The following is a 19,644-nucleotide window of genomic DNA, read 5'->3' on the forward strand; positions in this document are numbered from 1 at the left end:
TTTCTGCGCCTTTTCTACCGCGTACGAGGCTCCGGATGGACCGTTAATCAGAGTTAAACTTCTCCTTTTTTTTCTCCTGTGGATGTGTCTCTCCTCGGCGCCGTAAAAGCGGATCACTTTTCCCCTGGAGTCGCGGAGAGAAGCAGCAGGATGAAATACAAAGTAAGTACTTTCTGCTGCTGCTGTTTCCTCAGACGGAGGAAGGAGTTGACGTGGAGGAGTTGATGATGCCGCCTCGCCTCACGCTCACTGAAGGAAATGATTTTCTTCTTCAAAAAAGAGGAACGCTTTAGTTTGAAGGTGCTGTCACGATTCAGTCAGGGGCGTAGAGAGGGGAAAAGTGGGCCAGTTTGCTGCCCCGGTACCCCCGAACCCCCCCGGGGTCCCAGTGATACCACTGGAGGCCAGAGGGGGCAGTGTTGAGCCAAACCCTGAAATAAACACCAGAAAACAGCCTTTTTTAGCCCAGGGATCCTTGGATGAGAGAAAACCAGAGCAGGGACTTGTAATTCTTATTTTTTACCTTTTTTTTTAATGTGTCAAGTTTTAAGCCTGGTTTATAATAACTTTTGAATGTGTTTTATTCTGCTTATAACACCTTATTAGGCAATTCCTGACTGGGTTATTAGCCTACATGTGTTTATGGTTGATTAAACTTTGGCCTCGTCAGGCGTGGGAGGAGTAATGTTAGGTCGAGCTCTAACTTTACAATCTCCAGCTTTATGCTTTGTTATTGTCACAAATTTATCCATCAGGTCTAACTAGCGTTAAATATGAAATAGCCAAGTCAATTTCGCAAGCAAATTTTCTTTTTTTAAACAGCTAGCTCGCTTGTTTTTCCGCTCTAAAGTTGACATTAGTCACATGTCAGGGGAATCATTTACAGTATGCGTTGTAGACTAAATAGTTATTGTCAAAAGTAGATTATTATCGCCTGTTAATGGAGTTTTCTCAATCATATATATATATATATATATATATATATATATATATATATATATATATATATATATAGCCTATATATATATTTTATTTTTTATTTTTATTTTTTAACTCTCACAAATTATTTTGGTTAAAATTGCCTTTATTTCTTATTAAGTTGGAGGACCCCCTGCAGTACCTCCGCAGCCCCCCTAGGGGTCACGGACCCCCGGTTGAAGACCCCTGTCGTAAAGTGTCAAAAAATATCATATCTCAGGAAAGATTAAGGAAAAAAAAAATATTTCTTCAGACTTTTAGATAAAAACATGTTGTTGACTCGCCGCTGCTTCCTGCTGGACGCGTCGCTTAGCGCCCACACAGATAACGCGCAGGTCCGGGCGGTAGTCATGGCAACGACATTTGGACGCCTGGTAATTATGGGTCAAAGTTTGATTTACTGGAGATGAGAAACCGCTGCCGCTGGATATGAATGAAGAACCAATCAGAGAAGGGGGAGCACCCCGAAGTGGGCGGAGCAACAACAATGGTGTTTTTTTTTACAGTAAAAACGTGTTGATCCAAGTTTGTTATTAGTAATTCTGCCGTCATCTTGGTGGAGATGAGGAAACCCATCCCAAACACACCCTGCAGCCAATCCCTCCGGTACGATCTGTACCGGAGAGCCAGACCGGAGCAAAAATGAGTATTTTAACATATTCCTGCGTTTGAATAATAATAATAATACATTTTATTTGTAAAGCACTTCATAAAATAATCTCAAAGTGCTACAGATACAAAGTAGTAAAATCATAAAAGCACAGAGACAATAAAAACATCTATAAAAGACCAGGGAAAGACTTCCTGAACATAAAAGTCTGTTTGAACACTTTCTTGTGTCGTTTACTCCACCGGAGGTTTAAGAAGATGTTTGTTTTCTGTCGGTTCATCGGGATTTGAGATGCTGGAATTGATGTCTCCAGTTAACATTTTTGCGTTTGAAAAAGAAAAAACAGATTCAAACTAGCGACTTAAAATAAAAACATTCCTGATAAATTATCTCCCTTATCTCCCAGTTCTTGTTTTTATGTAACACATATCTCGTATCTGTCACGTACTACGTCCTTATCAAACTGGCTCGTCCGTCACTGATGGGTTGCCATGGCGACGGCTGCTGCAGACGAGCCTCATCGTTTAGTGTTTAATGAGATGAGATGATATTTAACCAGATTGGATCCTGGCGCCGGGTTCAAGGCGGCCCGGTAGTTGGAGCGCTGCAGTTCCTCCCCCGACCACCGGGGGCCGGATCTTAAAGTATAAAGTACAACGTTTTGGTCTCCGTGTGTTGATTTAACACCCACGGGTGACGAGGCCGACGGCTCGCCCGGTAATTACACCGTCTCCGTGGGCGACTCACACCTCACCGTCCTGCCTGGAGACCAGCAATCAGCCGATGACGGCAGGTCTCCATGGCGACGTCTCCATGGTAACCCCCCCCCCAGCAGGTCCCGTCCACCTCCAGCAGGCGGGGTCACCCCGAGGTCACGGCCAACGCCGCACGTTGCTTATTAATAGCCGCGCCTGCGTTACGCAACCGGCGACTGCGCGGCGGGGCTTTGAAGTCGGGTTCCAGCCGGTGTTCAGGTTTACTGGGTCCGGTTATTTACGGCGCCGCCGGGTTCCAGCTGACGCTTTTACGAGGCCGCCTGGCCGCGGTCAGCCGGGCCTCCGGCAGGTGTTCAGGTGCAACTCGGACCCGGAGTAAGTCACATGACTAGTCCCTGTTTCAGCTCTACTAGTCCTGGTTTAAGCTCTACTAGTCCTGGTTCTCTACTAGTCCTGGTTTCAGTTCTACTAGTCCTGGTTCCAGTTCTACTAGTCCTGGTTTCAGTTCTACTAGTCCTGGTTCCAGTTCTACTAGTCCTGGTTTTAGTTAGACTAGTCCTGGTTTCAGATCTACTAGTCCTGGTTCCAGTTCTACTAGTCCTGGTTTTAGTTAGACTAGTCCTGGTTTCAGATCTACTAGTCCTGGTTTCAGTTCTACTAGTCCTGGTTTCAGGTCTACTAGTCCTGGTTTCAATTCTACTAGTCCTGGTTTCAGCTCTACTAGTCCTGGTTTCAGTTCTACTAGTCCTGGTTTCAGTTCTACTAGTCCTGGTTTCAGGTCTACTAGTCCTGGTTTCTACTAGTCCTGGTTTCAATTCTACTAGTCCTGGTTTCAGCTCTACTAGTCCTGGTTTCAGCTCTACTAGTCCTGTTTTCAGTTCTACTAGTCCTGGTTCTCTACTAGTCCTGGTTTCAGTTCTACTAGTCCTGGTTCTAGTCCTGGTTTCAGCTCTACTAGTCCTGGTTCAGTTCTACTAGTCCTGGTTTCAGTTCTACTAGTCCTGGTTTCAGCTCTACTAGTCCTAGTTTCAGGTCTACTAGTCCTGGTTTTAGCTCCACTAGTCCTCGTTCTCTACTAGTCCTGGTTCCAGTTCTACTAGTCCTGGTTTCAGGTCTACTAGTCCTAGTTTCAGTTCTACTAGTCCTAGTTTCAGTTCTACTAGTCCTGGTTTCAGTTTACTAGTCCTGGTTTCAGCTGTACTAGTCCTGGTTTCAGCTTTACTAGTCCTGGTTTCAGTTCTACTAGTCCTAGTTTCAGTTCTACTAGTCCTGGTTTCAGTTCTACTAGTCCTAGTTTCAGTTCTACTAGTCCTGGTTTCAGGTCTACTAGTCCTAGTTTCAGTTCTACTAGTCCTGGTTTCAGTTCTACTAGTCCTGGTTTCAGTTCTACTAGTCCTGGTTCAGTTCTACTAGTCCTGGTTTCAGCTCTACTAGTCCTGGTTCAGTTCTACTAGTCCTGGTTTCAGTTCTACTACTCCTGGTTCCAGACTAGTCCTAGTGAATCACTCTGGATCGGGCCAGACTTGGATCTCAGGTCGCCGAGTGACGCCTTCTTCAGCCAAGGGTCTGTTGCCGTGGTTACCGGAAGATACAAACTTTTTTACAAACTTCTAAACAAACCCGATCCGATACCGCCGAGCACCCGATGACGACGGCAGAGATTCTGAGTGACGCTCTGGGCCCGGTCCTGATCCGATCTGGTCCAGGGGGGCCGGTCCCGGGTTGGAGTCTCGGCTCGCGAGGCAGACGCCCCAGGAATTCCTCAGCTTTGTAGCTCATTCCTTTGTAAGGATGTCAGAGCTGCAGAAATAGCAGCGCCGCCGCAGCGAGAGGGGGGGGGGGAGTTGGGGGGATCAGCCGGGGCCAGAACCGTTTGTGTTTTCCTCCTTCACGGGTTCGGGCCGCCGGCATTGTTCTGAGAAGGAGGGGGGGCTGGGATGCTGAAAGGCCCGGCTGAAGTGAAAGAGAGAGGAAGTTGGGGGGAAGAGAGGGCAAACAGAGTTTGGGAGTAGTGGGGGGGGCTTCGTGAGAACGGGAGCGTTGCAGGAGACCTGCTCCTGCTCAGACTGCTTCAGACCCCCCCTTCCTCAGAGCTGGATAGTAACGAGTTACATTTACTTGAGTACGTTTTGGTGAATTTTGTACTTTTAGGAGTAGTTTTGAATCACTATACCTTGTACTTTTACTTGAGTAGATTTGTGAAGAAGAAACTGTTACTCTTACTCCGCTACATTAGGCCACGTTGAGCTGTTACTTTTCTTTTATCCCTTTTATCCGCGTACGCGTCAATCTCATGACATCACTGGGTGATTCTTTGGGGAAAATGTTTGTTTTTGCATGTTTTGTCACATTTACACAGACTCAAACACACACAGAGTTTCTACGAGTTCATGGGCTTGTTCTAGTTCTGCCTGGTTAAAAAAGAAAAGTACAAAGGCTTGACATTTTGTGCCACTTGTGCTTAATTTATTTTTTTATTCTGTTATTATTTTATTTATTTTATTATTTATTGAATCAGAATCAGAATCAGAAAAGCGTTTATTGCCAAGTTTTCACACGAGGAATTTGTTTTGGGGATTGGTGCAACACAATACAAATATAAAAACATATATATAAGAGATAAAATAAAATGAAATGTATAAACAATAAAAAGTATAAACAGTAAAATAAAATGTAGACCAGAAATGTACAAAATGAGGTTTTAAAGTGCCGGGTGAGTCTGTACAAAAGTGACTTAGGAACTTAGGATAGGTAAAAAGTATAGACAGAAATGTACAATGAGGTTTGTAAAGTGCCGGATATGAGTCTGTGCAAAAGTTACAGGATTGAAGTACTTGAATTTACTTTAAGATTATTTTAATTTAAGCTATTTTTTATTAATTTTATTTTATTGTATTATTTTATTGATTTAATTTGCCAGAAGATGATTATTTTGTACTTTTGTCTGTTTGAATGGTTGTGTTAAAAAAATAAATCAGACGTTACTCAACAGTTACTCAGTACTTGAGTAGTTTTTTCACCAAGTAGTTTTTTACTTTTACTCAAGTAATTATTTGGATGACTACTTTTTACTTCTACTTGAGTCATATCATTCTGAAGTAACAGTACTTTTACTTGAGTACAATTTTTGGCTCCTCTACCCACCTCTGCCCTTCCTCCAGGTTTAGACCTTGCACCCCCCCTTGAGGGGAAAACCCCCGGTTTCCCTGGTTACGCCCCTGAGACCTGGCACCAGTTTGGTTCCAGGGTCTCCCCCCGGGTCATGTGACCCGCTCAAACTCGACGTTCCTTCACGCGCAGGATTGTGGGCGGGGGGGCGGTTGGGGTAGCCCTCCCTGTCCCCCGGCCCCTCCCGGACTGTTATGGTCATTAACATGTGAAAGAGGTTGAGGGGGTGATTCCTCAGACCCAGACGGTCCAGGGGACGGATGCAGTCATGTCCACATTCCTCCTCCTGAAGGAAGTAGTCCTGCCGGGGGGTCCTGTTTCAGCTCCACTAGTCCTGGTTTCAGCTCTACTAGTCCTGGTTTCAGTTCTACTAGTCCTGGTTCCAGTTCTACTAGTCCTGGTTTCAGGTCTACTAGTCCTGGTTCCAGTTCTACTAGTCCTGGTTTCAGTTCTACTAGTCCTGGTTTCAGGTCTACTAGTCCTGGTTTCAGATCTACTAGTCCTGGTTTCAGTTCTACTAGTCCTGGTTTCAGCTCTACTAGTCCTGGTTTCAGTTCTACTAGTCCTGGATTCAGGTCTACTAGTCCTGGTTTCAGTTCTACTAGTCCTGGTTTCAGATCTACTAGTCCTGGTTTCAGTTCTACTAGTCCTGGTTTTAGTTCTACTAGTCCTGGTTTCAGTTCTACTAGTCCTGATTCTCTACTAGTCCTGGTTTCAGTTCTACTAGTCCTGGTTTCAGATCTACTAGTCCTGGTTTCAGATCTACTAGTCCTGGTTTCATCTCTACTAGTCCTGGTTTAAGCTCTACTAGTCCTGGTTTCAGTTCTACTAGTCCTGGTTTCAGGTCTACTAGTCCTGGTTTCAGGTCTACTAGTCCTGGTTTCAGTTCTACTAGTCCTGGTTTCAGTTCTACTAGTCCTGGTTTCAATTCTACTAGTCCTGGTTTCAGTTCTACTAGTCCTGGTTTCAGTTCTACTAGTCCTGGTTTCATGTGGATCTTTAGTCTGAGAGGTCGTTTCAGTTTTCTGACCTGAAATGAGGACGATTGGATGGATTTGGACGGAAAAAACGTAAACAATAAAATAAACATTGTAGATTAGCGTCAGTCAGGCTAAAGTTGCTAGCTGTGATTGACAGTTTCTTCTTCATCTGTCGATAAATTAGCACCTTTTCTTCATTCTGCTGTCAGAGGTCTCTGAGGTACCGAATGTCGGTCGCAGCCCCAACAACACGGTTCCTGGCAGCCGTGGGGGGGGGGACTCGGGGACGGGGGGGTTCCCGCCTCGGCGGCTCATCTTCGGCGGCGTGAAATCGTGGCGACAGCGAGTCGCATCAGCTTTTCCTGCGCTGCAGAGATACCGTGAAGTTCACACGAGGGATTAGCGTCGGTCGCCGGGGGTAACCGCCGCGCTCTCACGCCCCCCCCGCTTGGGGGGGTGGGGGTCTGTGTCGTCTCAGGTTATGTGAGAGAGCGATGACGAGACAGGGAGGTGAAGGAACCAGGATGAGGTCATTTCCTGTCGCAGCCGCTAAGCAGGTCTGGGGGGCCGTGGGAGACGGCCTGTTTCTGGTCACCTGACCAGGTCCAGACCGGTCCCTGGTCTCTAGTCTCTGGGCTCTGGTCTCTGGTGGTCGGACTCACTTGGAACTGCTGGTTCAGAACCAGTTCCTGCTCCAGTTCCAGGACGGCACCATGTGTTGGAACGGACTCCTCCTAGCTGTAACCATGGAAACCAAAACTGGTTCTGGTACAGAGGTGTCAAGTAACGAAGTACAAATACTTTGTTACCTTACTTAAGTAGAAATTTTGGTTATCTATACTTCACTGGAGTAATTATTTTTCAGATTACTTTTTACTTTTACTCCTTACATTTTCACGCAATTATCTGTACTTTTTACTCCTTACATTTTAAAAACAGCCTCGTTACTCTATTTCATTTTGGCCTTTAAGCAAAAACTATCCAGTTAAATTGCTCCATCCGGATAGAGTGAATTTGGTTGTGGTTGTTTCAGATGTTCTTGTCCAGTTTTGTTCTTACATCCGTTCCCTCAGATTCCTGCAACTAAACTTGGATGTACATTCCAATAAAGGTTAGGATTAATGATAACTCTCTGAAACACATGTTAATGCTCAATAGTACACATATATGGTTCTTTAATATATTTGCATACTAAGATGCATTCATTTTCAATGGCTTTTGTCCTTAATGGCTTTTTCCCCCTTACATTACTTTTACTTTTATACTTTAAGTAGTTTTGAAACCAGTACTTTTATACTTTTACTTGAGTAAAAAACTTGAGTTGATACTTCAACTTCTACAGGAGTATTTCTAAACTCTAGTATCTATACTTCTACCTGAGTAATGAATGTGAATACTTTTGACACCTCTGTTCTGGTACCAGACTGTAAATGTTGGACATTTGAACCTGGAACCCTAGTGGTCGGTAGTGGAACCCCAGGTCCAGATCCGGTCCCTAGTGGTCCGTAGGAAACACCCAGAAGAGTCGTGGGACTGACTCATGGATTATTGATTATTGGCTGCAGCTTCGTTTCCATGGAGATCTGTGATTCCAGGAAACTCCCGACTGACGCGCTTCTGTCACCGCGCCTGTTTGAACCCGATCCTCCTGCCGAGGCCGCGGCGGAGCGTCACTTCCTGTTGTGGTCTCAGGGCGGGGGGGGGGAGGGGTCCGGGTCGGTGACCTCAGAAAGGGCGGGGCCTCGCTGGCCGGCCGGCTGTGATGTAAGCAGGGCTCGGTTCTGCCCCGCTCCCCTCGAACCGGGCCTCTGAGAGCTCTGAAAAGCCCCCGGGCCCGTCCTACCAGAACCTTCACACGGCCCATTTATCTGAACTGGCTTTCACCCGCGGCGGGCCGCCCTCCCAGGAGCGGCGCCGAGCGGCGAGCAGCAGCGCCCAGCAGCCATCAGCTCCTCATTACCGCCGTCACTATAATTATTTTCTATATTTAACCCTGTGAAATGAGGCCGAGCGCGGCTGTCTGAGCGGGCCGAACCGGGCCGGGCCGTCCTCCGCAGGTTGTTTGTTTGGGCCCAGGAGGGGAGGGCCCCGTTGCCGTGGCGACCTGTGTTTGGTCTAGTATCGCTGAGGTTGTTTGGTCCAAACCCCCCCTCCATCATCATCATTAAGCTGATGGGTTCCCCGGAGGGGGGGCGGGTCAGAACTGACGTTAGCGACTAGCAGACCTGAAACCAGGGCTAGTAGAACTGAAACCAGGACTAGTAGAGCTGGAATCTGGACTAGTAGAGCTGAAACCAGGACTAGTAGACTAGTAGACCTGAAACTAGGACTAGTAGAACTGAAACTAGGACTAGTAGACTAGTAGACCTGAAACTAGGACTAGTACACTAGTAGACCTGAAACTAGGACTAGTAGAGCAGGAATCTGGACTAGTAGACCTGAAATCAGGACTAGTAGAACTGAAACCAGGACTAGTAGAACTGAAACTAGGACTAGTAGACTAGTAGACCTGAAACTAGGACTAGTAGACTAGTAGACCTGAAACTAGGACTAGTAGAGCAGGAATCTGGACTAGTAGACCTGAAATCAGGACTAGTAGAACTGAAACCAGGACTAGTAGAACTGAAACCGGGACTAGTAGAGCCGAAACCGGGACTAGTAGAACTGAAACCAGGACTAGTAGAACTGAAACCAGGACTAGTAGACTAGTAGACCTGAAACTAGGACTAGTAGAGCTGGAATCTGGACTAGTAGATCTTAAACCAGGACTAGTAAAACTGAAACCAGGACTAGTAGACCTCGAACCAGGACTAGTGGATCTTAAACCAGGACTAGTAGAACTGAAACCAGGACTAGTAGAGCTGGAACCAGGACTAGTAGACCTCCAACCAGGACTAGTAGATCTTAAACCAGGACTAGTAGAGCTGGAACCAGGCCGGGCCGTCCTCCGCAGGTTGTTTGTTTGGGTCCAGGAGGGGAGGGCCCCGTTGTCGTGGTGACCTGTGTTTGGTCTAGCATCGCTGAGGTTGTTTGGTCCAAACCCCCCCTCCATCATCATCATTAAGCTGATGGGTTCCCCGGAGGGGGGGCGGGTCAGAACCGGTCCCGGGGGGGCGTTACTGAAGAAGGGGGCGGGGCCCTGTAAAAGTGGGCGATGCCGTTGCGTAAAGGCCTGTTTCTCATCCTGGAAAGGTCGGGGGGTGGGGGCGGGGGATCGCCACTTAATGAGTTTGTAATGTTTGTGTTTAGGCGAGACGCTTGTGGACCCGGTCTGGGGGCTGGGGGGGCGCAGGGGGGCCGGGTTCTGATCCAGGTGTGAGTCTGGACCCGGCGTTCCAGCCCTGAAGATTCCAGATCACGGAGATGTTGACATTTACTGTGATTATTATTCAACAGGTTCATGATTTCAGAGGACGATTAACTATGTGAAGAGATCAGGGCGATGATTCTTTGGTTTCCATAGCAACGGATCGTGTATCTGTCGCTATCCTGGGTCTGGAACCAGGACTAGTAGACCTGAAACCAGGACTAGTAGAACTGAAATCAGGACTAGTAGAACTGAAACCAGGACTAGTAGAACTGAAATCAGGACTAGTAGAACTGAAATCAGGACTAGTAGAACTGAAACCAGGACTAGTAGAACTGAAATCAGGACTAGTAGAGCTGGAACCAGGACTAGTAGATCTGAAACCAGGACTAGTAGAACTGAAACATGGACTAGTAGAACTGAAATCAGGACTAGTAGAACTGAAACATGGACTAGTAGAACTGAAACATGGACTAGTGGAACTGAAACCAGGACTAGTAGAACTGAAACCAGGACTAGTAGATCTGAAACCAGGACTAGTAGAACTGAAACCAGGACTAGTAGAACTGAAATCAGGACTAGTAGAACTGAAATCAGGACTAGTAGAGCTGGAACCAGGACTAGTAGATCTGAAACCAGGACTAGTAGAACTGAAACATGGACTAGTAGAACTGAAACATGGACTAGTGGAACTGAAACCAGGACTAGTGGAACTGAAACCAGGACTAGTAGAGCTGGAACCAGGACTAGTAGATCTGAAACCAGGACTAGTAGAGCTGAAACCAGGACTAGTAGACCTGAAACTAGGACTAGTAGAACTGAAACCAGGACTAGTCTAACTCAAACTAGGACTAGTGGAGCTGAAATCAGGACTAGTAGAGCTGGAACCAGGACTAGTAGAGCTGAAACCAGGACTAGTAGAGCTGAAACCAGGACTAGTAGATCTGAAACCAGGACTAGTAGATCTGAAACCAGGACTAGTAGATCTGAAATCAGGACTAGTAGAACTGAAATCAGGACTAGCGGGTCTGGAACCAGGACTTGAGCTCAGAATCTAACACGCTGTGACTCATCGGTTGCTCCAGCTGCCAATCACAGGTTCACACCCTGATGAGACGTTTGTTTATTGCTCTAATTACGTTACATAAACCGATAAAAGTGTGAATCACCTGCGGCGACCAAAACTGCTTGAGCTGCAGGAACCGGAGCATTTCCTGTTTGGACCCGACCCAGAAACTAGAACCTCTGTTGGTTTCCAAATAAAATGAGTTTCAAAATAAAAGCTCTGCAGAAACAGAAAGGCAGCAGAATGTCGGGGTGCCCCCCCCCCCCCGCCCCAGAAACCCAACACCCGCCACAAAGAGACACTTCTTCTTCATGACTTCAAAGGCGCGGCGCCACCGCCGGTTGTTGTGACAGCCAGCATCGCTATGGCGACAGCCAAAGGTCGTGTTTACAGCTCAACACGAGGCTCTGAGAGTTCAGGCTGGAGATCTGCAGCTCATTATCTGCAGATGCCCCGTCTGCAGGTCTGCCCCCCCACCCAAGGAAAAACCAGACCGTGGCCAGAACTCGTGAAAGTGTGTTTGACTGCTTCCTCTGGAATCCCTGCGGTCGCCGCTTCCCTCGCCGGTGGGAGGGGTACCTGGGTAAACCACCCGACCTCCAGTCTCTAGGTTTTTCCCGTGTGACCTGTGAGGCCGGCGATGTGTTTGTTCCTCTTTAGAGGTACGTGGTTGGAGGTACGACCACATTCAGGCCCTCGGTCTAGTCCAGGAGTCGGCAACCCGCGGCTCTGGAGCCGCATGTGGCTCTTTAGCACCGCCCTAGTGGCTCCTGGAGCTTTTTCAAAAATGTTTGACCTTTTTTTCCCCCTTTTTTCTTCTTTTTTTTCTCTTTTTTTCCATTTTTCTCCCTTTTTTTATTTTTTCCTCTGTTTTTTCTATTTTTTCCTTTTTTTCTCTTTTTTTCTTTTCTAATTTCGCCATTTCGACTTTCTTCTCGACATTTCAACTTTTTTCTCGAGATTGTACTTCAACATTAATCTCGACATTTCAACTTTTTTCTTGAAATTTTGACTTTTTTCTTGACATTTTGACTTTTTTCGCAAAATTTTTACTTTTTTCTCGACATTTCAACTTTTTTTTCAACATTTCGACTTTTTTCTCAAAGTGCATAATGAAAAAAAAAAATCTTCCCCCAGTTATACAAGACTTTTCATTTTTTGCGGCTCCAGACATATTTGTTTTTTGTGTTTTTGGTCCAATACGGCTCTTTCAACATTTTGGGTTGCAGACCCCTGGTCTAGTCTGAGAGCTAGACTGTAGTTCTCCAGACCGGTCCTGGGGCCACATTCACCAATATGTTCTTAAGAACGATCTTAAGAAATGTCTTAAGATCTAAAATTAAGAAGTTCATAAGAAAGTTCTTAAGTGCAATTCCTCGATATTTTCTTAAGAACCGTCTTAAGAACTGTCATTTCTTACGAATTTCTTATTTTTCCTACTTAAGAACTTCTTAAAATATGGCTGTGTCCAAAATGGCATACTAAGTACTACATGCTACATACTGCATCAGTATGTACTGTATACTGCATACTTAATGAACGATTCAGTAAGCCTGTACATCAGAGCCGTCGCAATTTTAATAAATGTATTAAAATGAACATATCAGTCTATTGAATTTTATTTTATTTTATTAAGCTACATATGTTTGGGTTTTTATTTAGTGCACCTCTACGTACTTGGTATACAAAATTATATATATTATTCATTTCATTCAGGCTTACCTTTTCACAGAAGAAATTTTAAGACAGGTCAAGGTTGTCTTAAAGTTAAGAAAAAAGTCAAGAACAAATTTTAGAACTTTTATTTCAAGAATACCATTTATTCTTAAGTTTTTTCTTGAGAAGAAACTTAAGAAGAAAGTTGAGAAAATACTTAAGAACTTTTTTGGAGAATATGACTTCTTCTCTTTTTTCTTCTTAAGACTGAACTTAAGAAAAAAATGACACTTAAGAAGATTTTTTTTCTTAAGAATGTTTTGTGAATCCGGCCTCTGGTCTCCAGACCATTTTCTTGTGGTCTTGGTCTTGTCTCGGTCTCGGACTCTGATAAGTGAGATACCAAGGTGACAGAATCTGGTCTCAGCAGTTCTTCCTCTTGTTAATGTACAGTTTTGTAAACTATTTGTATTTTTCATCAGATTTAATGTTTTGGTGCATCTGCATGTGTCTGTATTTAATTACCGTTTTGTGTTTATAACGGCCTTGTGTGAATAAATATATGGATAATATTTGCATATCTTTGTGATTGATTAAGCATCAGGTCCATTTCAGTGATGCTGATTAGGAATGGGCGATATTTTATCGTTCACGATATACCGTCAAAAAGATTCCTCACGATAAGAATTTGTCATCTCGTGGTAAAAATGATAAATTCCCGTTGAAGATGTTTTTGTGTAAAGCTGATTTATGGTTTTGCGTTAAATCCACGCACAACGTACGTGAAGGAAGGAAGGAAGGAAGGAAGGAAGGAAGGAAGGAAGGAAGGAAGGAAGGAAGGAAGGAAGGAAGGAAGGAAGGAAGGAAGGAAGGAAGGAAGGAAGGAAGGAAATGAGCCTGAAAGAAAGAAAGAAAGAAAGAAAGAAAGAAAGAAAGAAAGAAAGAAAGAAAGAAAGAAAGAAAGAAAGAAAGAAAGAAAGAAAGAAGGATAAATTCCTATTGATGACGTTTTTGGTATTTTTTTATCGTTATTGGGATAAATGCCAGAAATTATCGTGATACATTTTTTTAGTCCATACCGCCCATCCCTAATGCTGATATTCGGTGTAATCTGATTACTATGATGGTAAATAATGTATTTTCAATCTTTAATATCTAGAATTCAGTTTTCATCTCCAAATTCAGTCCAATTTAAATAAGTAATATTTACTATTCATGACTTTTCTGAGGTGGAGGGGGGTGTTGGAGGCTGGTTATTCTGGTAGATACTTTGGGACTAGTTAGTAGTCGTGTCAATCCTTAAAAGCACTGGAGTCAATCCTCCAATAGTGTAGAAATAGCGGTAGTGCAGTCGCCACACATATCTGATCTCAGCTGATGGATGGAAACATTTATAGTGAGTTCAACATCATCATCCACTTCTCTGTGTTATTGTGCTGCAGTTGAATACAAGCTCATATGGAAACTAGCTGAACCAGGATGGAGCTGATTAGGAATGGGCGATATTTTACCGTTCACGATATACCGTCCAAAAAATTCCTCACGATAAGAATGTATCGTGTAATCTCGAGGTAAAAACAATAAATTCCCTTTGATAAAGTTTTTGTGTAAAAATGATTTATGGTTCTGCGTTACATCCACAACGTGAAGGAAGGAAGGAAGGAAGGAAGGAAGGAAGGAAGGAAGGAAGGAAGGAAGGAAGGAAGGAAGGAAGGAAGGAAGGAAGGAAGGAAGGAAGGAAGGAAGGAAGGAAGGAAGGAAGGAAGGAGGAAGAAAAGAAAGAGGAAGAAAAGAAGGAAGGAGAGAGCAGGAGGAAGGAAGGAAGGAAGGAAGGAAGGAAGGAAGGAAGGAAGGAAGGAAGGAAGGAAAGAAGGAAGGGAGAAAAGGAAGGAGAGCAGGAGAAAAGAAGGAAGGAAGGGAAAAAAGAAGGAAGGAAGGAAGGAAGGAAGAAAAGGGGAGAAGGGAGAAAACAAGGAAAGGAGGAAGGAAGGGAGAAAAGAGGAAGGGAAGAGGGAAGGAGAGAGCAGGAGGAAAGAAGGTAGGAAGGAAGGAAGGAAATGAGCCAGAAAGAAAGAAAGAAAGAAAGAAAGAAAGAAAGAAAGAAAGAAAGAAAGAAAGAAAGAAAGAAAGAAAGAAAGAAAGAAAGAAAGAAAGAAAGAAAGAAAGAAAGAAAGAAAGAAAGAAGGATAAATTCCCGTTGATGATGTTTTTGTGTAACAAACATGGTGGATCTGAGATCGAGATAGATTTATAGTTGAAAAGGTGGAGTTGAATTGGTATTTTTTAATCGTTATCGGGATAAATGCCGGAAATTATCGTGATACATTTTTTAGTCCATACCGCCCATCCCTAGTACTGATGTTCTACAATCACGCAGGATCAGGACATTACTAGGTTTGGTCTGGATCTGAACTAGTCTTGGTCTTGGTACTCTCTGGTCCTGGTCCTGGTCTTGACTACTCGGGTCGACCCACTCGCTCCTCTCGATCCTCCCTGACGTCTCCGGGATTCCTGCGTTCCGTCTCTCACTCGGGTGGAAACTTTCCCAGAATCCCCAGCTGACGTTTCCTAATGACTCAGCTGGCAGATGGAGGTTGTTTGGTTCCCGGTTGTAAAAGACAGAATTAGCAGCTGATGTTTCCAGAGGCCTCTGCTCTGGATCTGGCTGTTCTGAAAGCAGTGTGGACCCGGGTGGACCTGGACCTAAACTACCCAGCAGCCCCTCCTGAGAACTGCTGAGCCTGGTCCACACAAACCTTCAGGTCCAGAACGTCTGGTCCCATCAGAAACCCAGTTCAGTCCAGTTCCGGTGGTTCCAGCTGACAGGAGTTTGATCAGATGACTCTGCAGAGATTAAAGCAGATTAACGGCGGATTAACGCGGATAAAGATTCAGATAGAGATTCAGATAAAGATTCAGATAAAGAGTTCTGGTCCCGGCAGAGTTCCTCCGACGCTTAGTTCCCAGACGGGCACTTCCTGTCCAGCGGTTCTGATCCGAGATGAAACCAGCGACCATATCATGGTCCATGCGTGTTACTGATTACTTCCTGAAGACCAGGAACTAAACTCTAAATATGTTTATTACTGCTATAAAGTTGAACATTTAAACATGAAGGTGGAACTGCAGGTCTGGATCTGGACCCTAGTGGTCTGTAGAGGACCTGCAGGAGGGGAAAAAAAGAGGAAAAAATAGGAAAAAAGAAGGAAAAAAGGGAAAAAAGGAAGAAAAAAAAGAGGAAAAAAGAAGAAGAAAAAAGGAAAAAAAGAAGAAAAAAGGGGGAAAAAGAAGAAGAAAAAAGGAAAAAAGAAGGAAAAAAGAGGGAAAAGAAGAAAAAAAATGAAAAAAGGGGAAAAAAAGAGGAAAAAAAGAAGAAAAAAAGGGGGAAAAAAGAGGAAAAAAGAAGGAAAAAAAGAGGGAAAAATAGGGAAAAAAAGAGAAAAAAATCTCCTGCAGGTCTGGATCCAGACCCTAGTGGTCTGTAGAGGACCTGCAGGTCTGGATCTGGACCCTAGTGGTCTGTAGAGGACCTGCAGGTCTGGATCTGGACCCTAGTGGTCTGTAGAGGACCTGCAGGTCTGGATCTGGACCCTAGTGGTCTGTAGAGGACCTGCAGGTCTGGATCCAGAGTCAGATCAGAGTTCCTGGGTTTAAGAGCAACCATCTGGGTTCAGTGGACCGGGGGGAACCGGGGAGGAACCGGGCCATGAATGCAGCCTTTCTCTCAGTGTTTCATGCCATGCATGCTCCATTTGCAGCAATTAGGAATTAAGTGACTTGCTCAAGGGCACGTCAACATTAGACAGGGATGGAGGGCGAGGCCGGGAACCACCGCCGGCTTCCTCCGCCAGCCTTTGGTCCCCAGGGACCGATCAGTGAGGACCAAACAAAGACCATTTCCCCCTTCCCCGCTCCATACAAGCGCTAACTTCTCCGCTTCAGGATGAAGTCCTGGTGGGAACTAGTCCTCGCAGAAACAGGTCCTCCCAAGAAGTCTATGTGGCAACAAGTCCTCGCAAGAACTAGTCCAAGCAGGAACTGGTCCATGCAGGAACTAGTCCATGCAGAAACGAGTCCATGCAGGAACTAGTCCATGCAGGAACTAGTCCTCACAGGAACTAGTCCATGCAGGAACTAGTCCATGCAGGAACTAGTCCTCACAGGAACTAGTCCATGTTGTTTGCAGGTTGGTCTGAAAGGGTCCGAGGACTCAGCTCAGTCCTGGTTCCGGCTTCGTCGATCCTGGTTCTTAGTTTTTTCCGTAGCGACTCGGGACAGGAATTGAAGGAATTGATTCGGTTCTTATCGATTCTCATTTGGAAAACAAGGACAACAATGAGGCGAATGGCGCTAATATGATAGGAAAGGTTCGTTAGTTTATTAGCTACCTGCGGTAATATTAGCTGGTCGGTCTGATGGTCCGGAGCGGATTGACGACACGTCACTCATTGATCGTTTTAGCATGTTGGTATTAGTTCCTTCCTTTGATGAAATATTCACTTGATAAGTTCCCTGTTTTTTTACTTAAATGTAGAGTAAATGTAAAAAAGACAAGTGTTTGTATCGCTTTGGCGCCATGTTTGACGAGGTCATTGAACACTGGACCCCTAGTAGTGACACGAAATAAGGATTTTTGGACAGATTTGATCAGAACGAATGTAAAGTAATATTTATTAGCATCACAATTAGCATAAAGCTAAGTCAGAGGGCTAGGCTGTGATTGACATCAGGTGGGCGGGGCTTGTTAGGCTATTGATTAACTCATAAACACGGTGTGTCAGAACAAGCCAGCTATTGATCCTTTGGTTCATCAATCACAGTTTGATCTGTGTTCTGGGGTTCTGAGAGAGTAACAGTCATGGATCGTTTGATCAAGTTAACAACGATTGATTTTTGACCATGGTGAGTCTCCATGACGAAGGTTCATCTCTCCACCTGGTTCTGGCCCTGAACTCCGGTGTCGTTAGGGAACAGCTTCATTACGGAGCCTCAGATGGAAACGGCCGACGTTAATGAGGTCAAAGGTTTATTAGAGAGCATCCTGCACCGGTCCACAAGACCCGGGGACAGAAACACCAGCACCTGCTTTTATGGGATGGAAGGATGCTATGTGTCCGCTGGATTCGTTGTTGTGTATTTGTTATGAAATGTTCATCAGATAAATTAATTAAAATAAAGAATAAAAAAAGAGACACATCGTTAAAGAGCTGCAAATAAAAACAACGGAAGAAACAGATTTGAGGAAACCTGTTGGTACCAACCATGGATTAAAGTCCACCTCGGTGGTCCACCTTTGTTCCAATGGTGATGGATGATCTGACTCTGATGGACCTGCTTGGAGACGGTCGTCTGGTCTCCATCATGCTGGTGTAGAAGGTTCTGGTCTCCTCTGGTGTCTCTGGTCCAGGTCCAGTCTGGTGGACACTAGGAATGGGCGATATTTTACCGTTCACGATAAACCGTCAAAAAAATTCCCCACGGTAAGAATTTGTCATGTCGCAGTAAAAACAATAAATTCCTGTTGATGATGTTTTTGTGTAAAGCTGATTTATGGTTCTGCGTTAAATCCACGCACAACGTACGTGAAGGAAGGAAGGAAGGAAGGAAGGAAGGAAGGAAGGAAGGAAGGAAGGAAGGAAGGAAGGAAGGAAGGAAGGAAGGAAGGAAGGAAGAGAGGAAGGAAGGAAGGAAGGAAGGAAGGAAGGAAGGAAGGAAGGAAGGGAGCCAGAAAGAAATGAGCCTGAAAGAAAGAAAGAAAGAAAGAAAGAAAGAAAGAAAGAAAGAAAGAAAGAAAGAAAGAAAGAAAGAAAGAAAGAAAGAAAGAAAGAAAGAAAGAAAGAAAGAAAGAAAGAAAGAAAGAAAGAAAACAGGATAAAGAAAGAAAGAAATGAGCCAGAGAGAAAGAAAGAAAGAAAGAAAGAAAGAAAAAGAAAACAGGATATAGAAAGAAAGAAAGAAAGAAATGAGCCAGAAAGAAAGAAAGAAAGAAAGAAAGAAATGAGCCAGAAAGAAAGAAATGAGCCAGAAAGAAAGAAAGAAAGAAAGAAAGAAAGAAAGAAAGAAAGAAAGAAAGAAAGAAAGAAAGAAAAAAGGATAAATTCCCGTTGATGATGTTTTTGTGTAACAAACATGGCGGATCAGAGAGTGAGATAGATTTATAGTTGAAAAGGTGGAGTTGAATTGGTATTTTTTTTGTCGTCATTTTTATCGTTATCGGGATAAATGCCAGAAATTATCGTGATAAATGTTTTAGTCCATACCGCCCATCCCTAGTGGACACCATGGTACCAACCAGCAGAGGGACTTTTAACCCTTTAGACACCTGAGACGTTGATTTTTAGTCTCTGTTACCATGGAAACGGTACTTTACAACGTTTCCAGCGTACCAACTGATTCACCAGTTTATTTTTAATGATTCTGTTGAAGCTCAAATCAGAGTTTCAGCTTATTTCAGTGTGGATTTTGTGCATTTTTCATTCTTCAATCGTAGGGAACCAACAGATTCTTTCGTATTATGGATATATCAGTTGCTCGGTTGGGGGGTTCTGATCTGTAATTGGTCGCCTCGTACTCGGGCCGCGATGATGAAGTGGTTTAAACGAAAAGATGTGAAAGAGCCAGTAGAGGGGATTATTTTACAGATGCTATCAATCCTCTCTCCTCGCAGCACGCAGCCATTTCCCAGCATGCCCTACTTATCTCCGGGGGATTACTCCCGACCCTGACAGGCTGCAGGGGCGGGGGGGCTGAGAGCTGCCTCTGATGCTTCTGCCGCTTGTCTCCTCAGAACCTGATGGCGAAGGCGCTGTACGACAACGTGCCCGAGTCGCCCGAGGAGCTGGCCTTCCGCCGGGGCGACATCCTGACCGTCATCGAGCAGAACACGGGGGGGCTGGAGGGCTGGTGGCTGTGCTCGCTGCACGGCCGGCAGGGCATCGCCCCCGGCAACCGCCTCAAGCTGCTGATCGGGCCGCTGTTCGAGGCCCAGCCGTCGGCCGGCGCCAGCGCCGCCGGGGGCATCTACCAGGTTCCCCCCTCCCAGCAGCAGCAGGGCATCTACCAGGTGCCCCCGGCGCAGGACGTGTACCAGGTCCCGCCCCGAAGCGGCCTGGCAGCGGAGAACGGCCCCAGCAAGGTGAGCGGGGGGGGGCGGGTCCAGAAGG

At 45.1% G+C, this 19,644-nt stretch overlaps 1 protein-coding gene across 1 annotated transcript in view; it reads left to right on the top strand.

Annotated features, from left to right (window-relative positions):
- Positions 1 to 19,644, top strand: part of nedd9 (neural precursor cell expressed, developmentally down-regulated 9) — a 36,017-nt gene that overhangs the window by 32 nt on the left and 16,341 nt on the right. Inside the window, exons 1-2 of the mRNA XM_061741233.1 lie at positions 1 to 162; positions 19,269 to 19,616. The exon at positions 1 to 162 is cut by the window's left edge and continues 32 nt beyond it. Of these exons, the coding sequence (XP_061597217.1) occupies positions 151 to 162; positions 19,269 to 19,616 (360 nt within the window). The 5' untranslated portion in view covers positions 1 to 150. The remainder of the gene's footprint in view (positions 163 to 19,268; positions 19,617 to 19,644) is intronic.

Source organism: Cololabis saira, chromosome 15 (genome assembly GCF_033807715.1).
Source record: "Cololabis saira isolate AMF1-May2022 chromosome 15, fColSai1.1, whole genome shotgun sequence".
Classification (NCBI taxonomy): domain Eukaryota; kingdom Metazoa; phylum Chordata; class Actinopteri; order Beloniformes; family Belonidae; genus Cololabis; species Cololabis saira.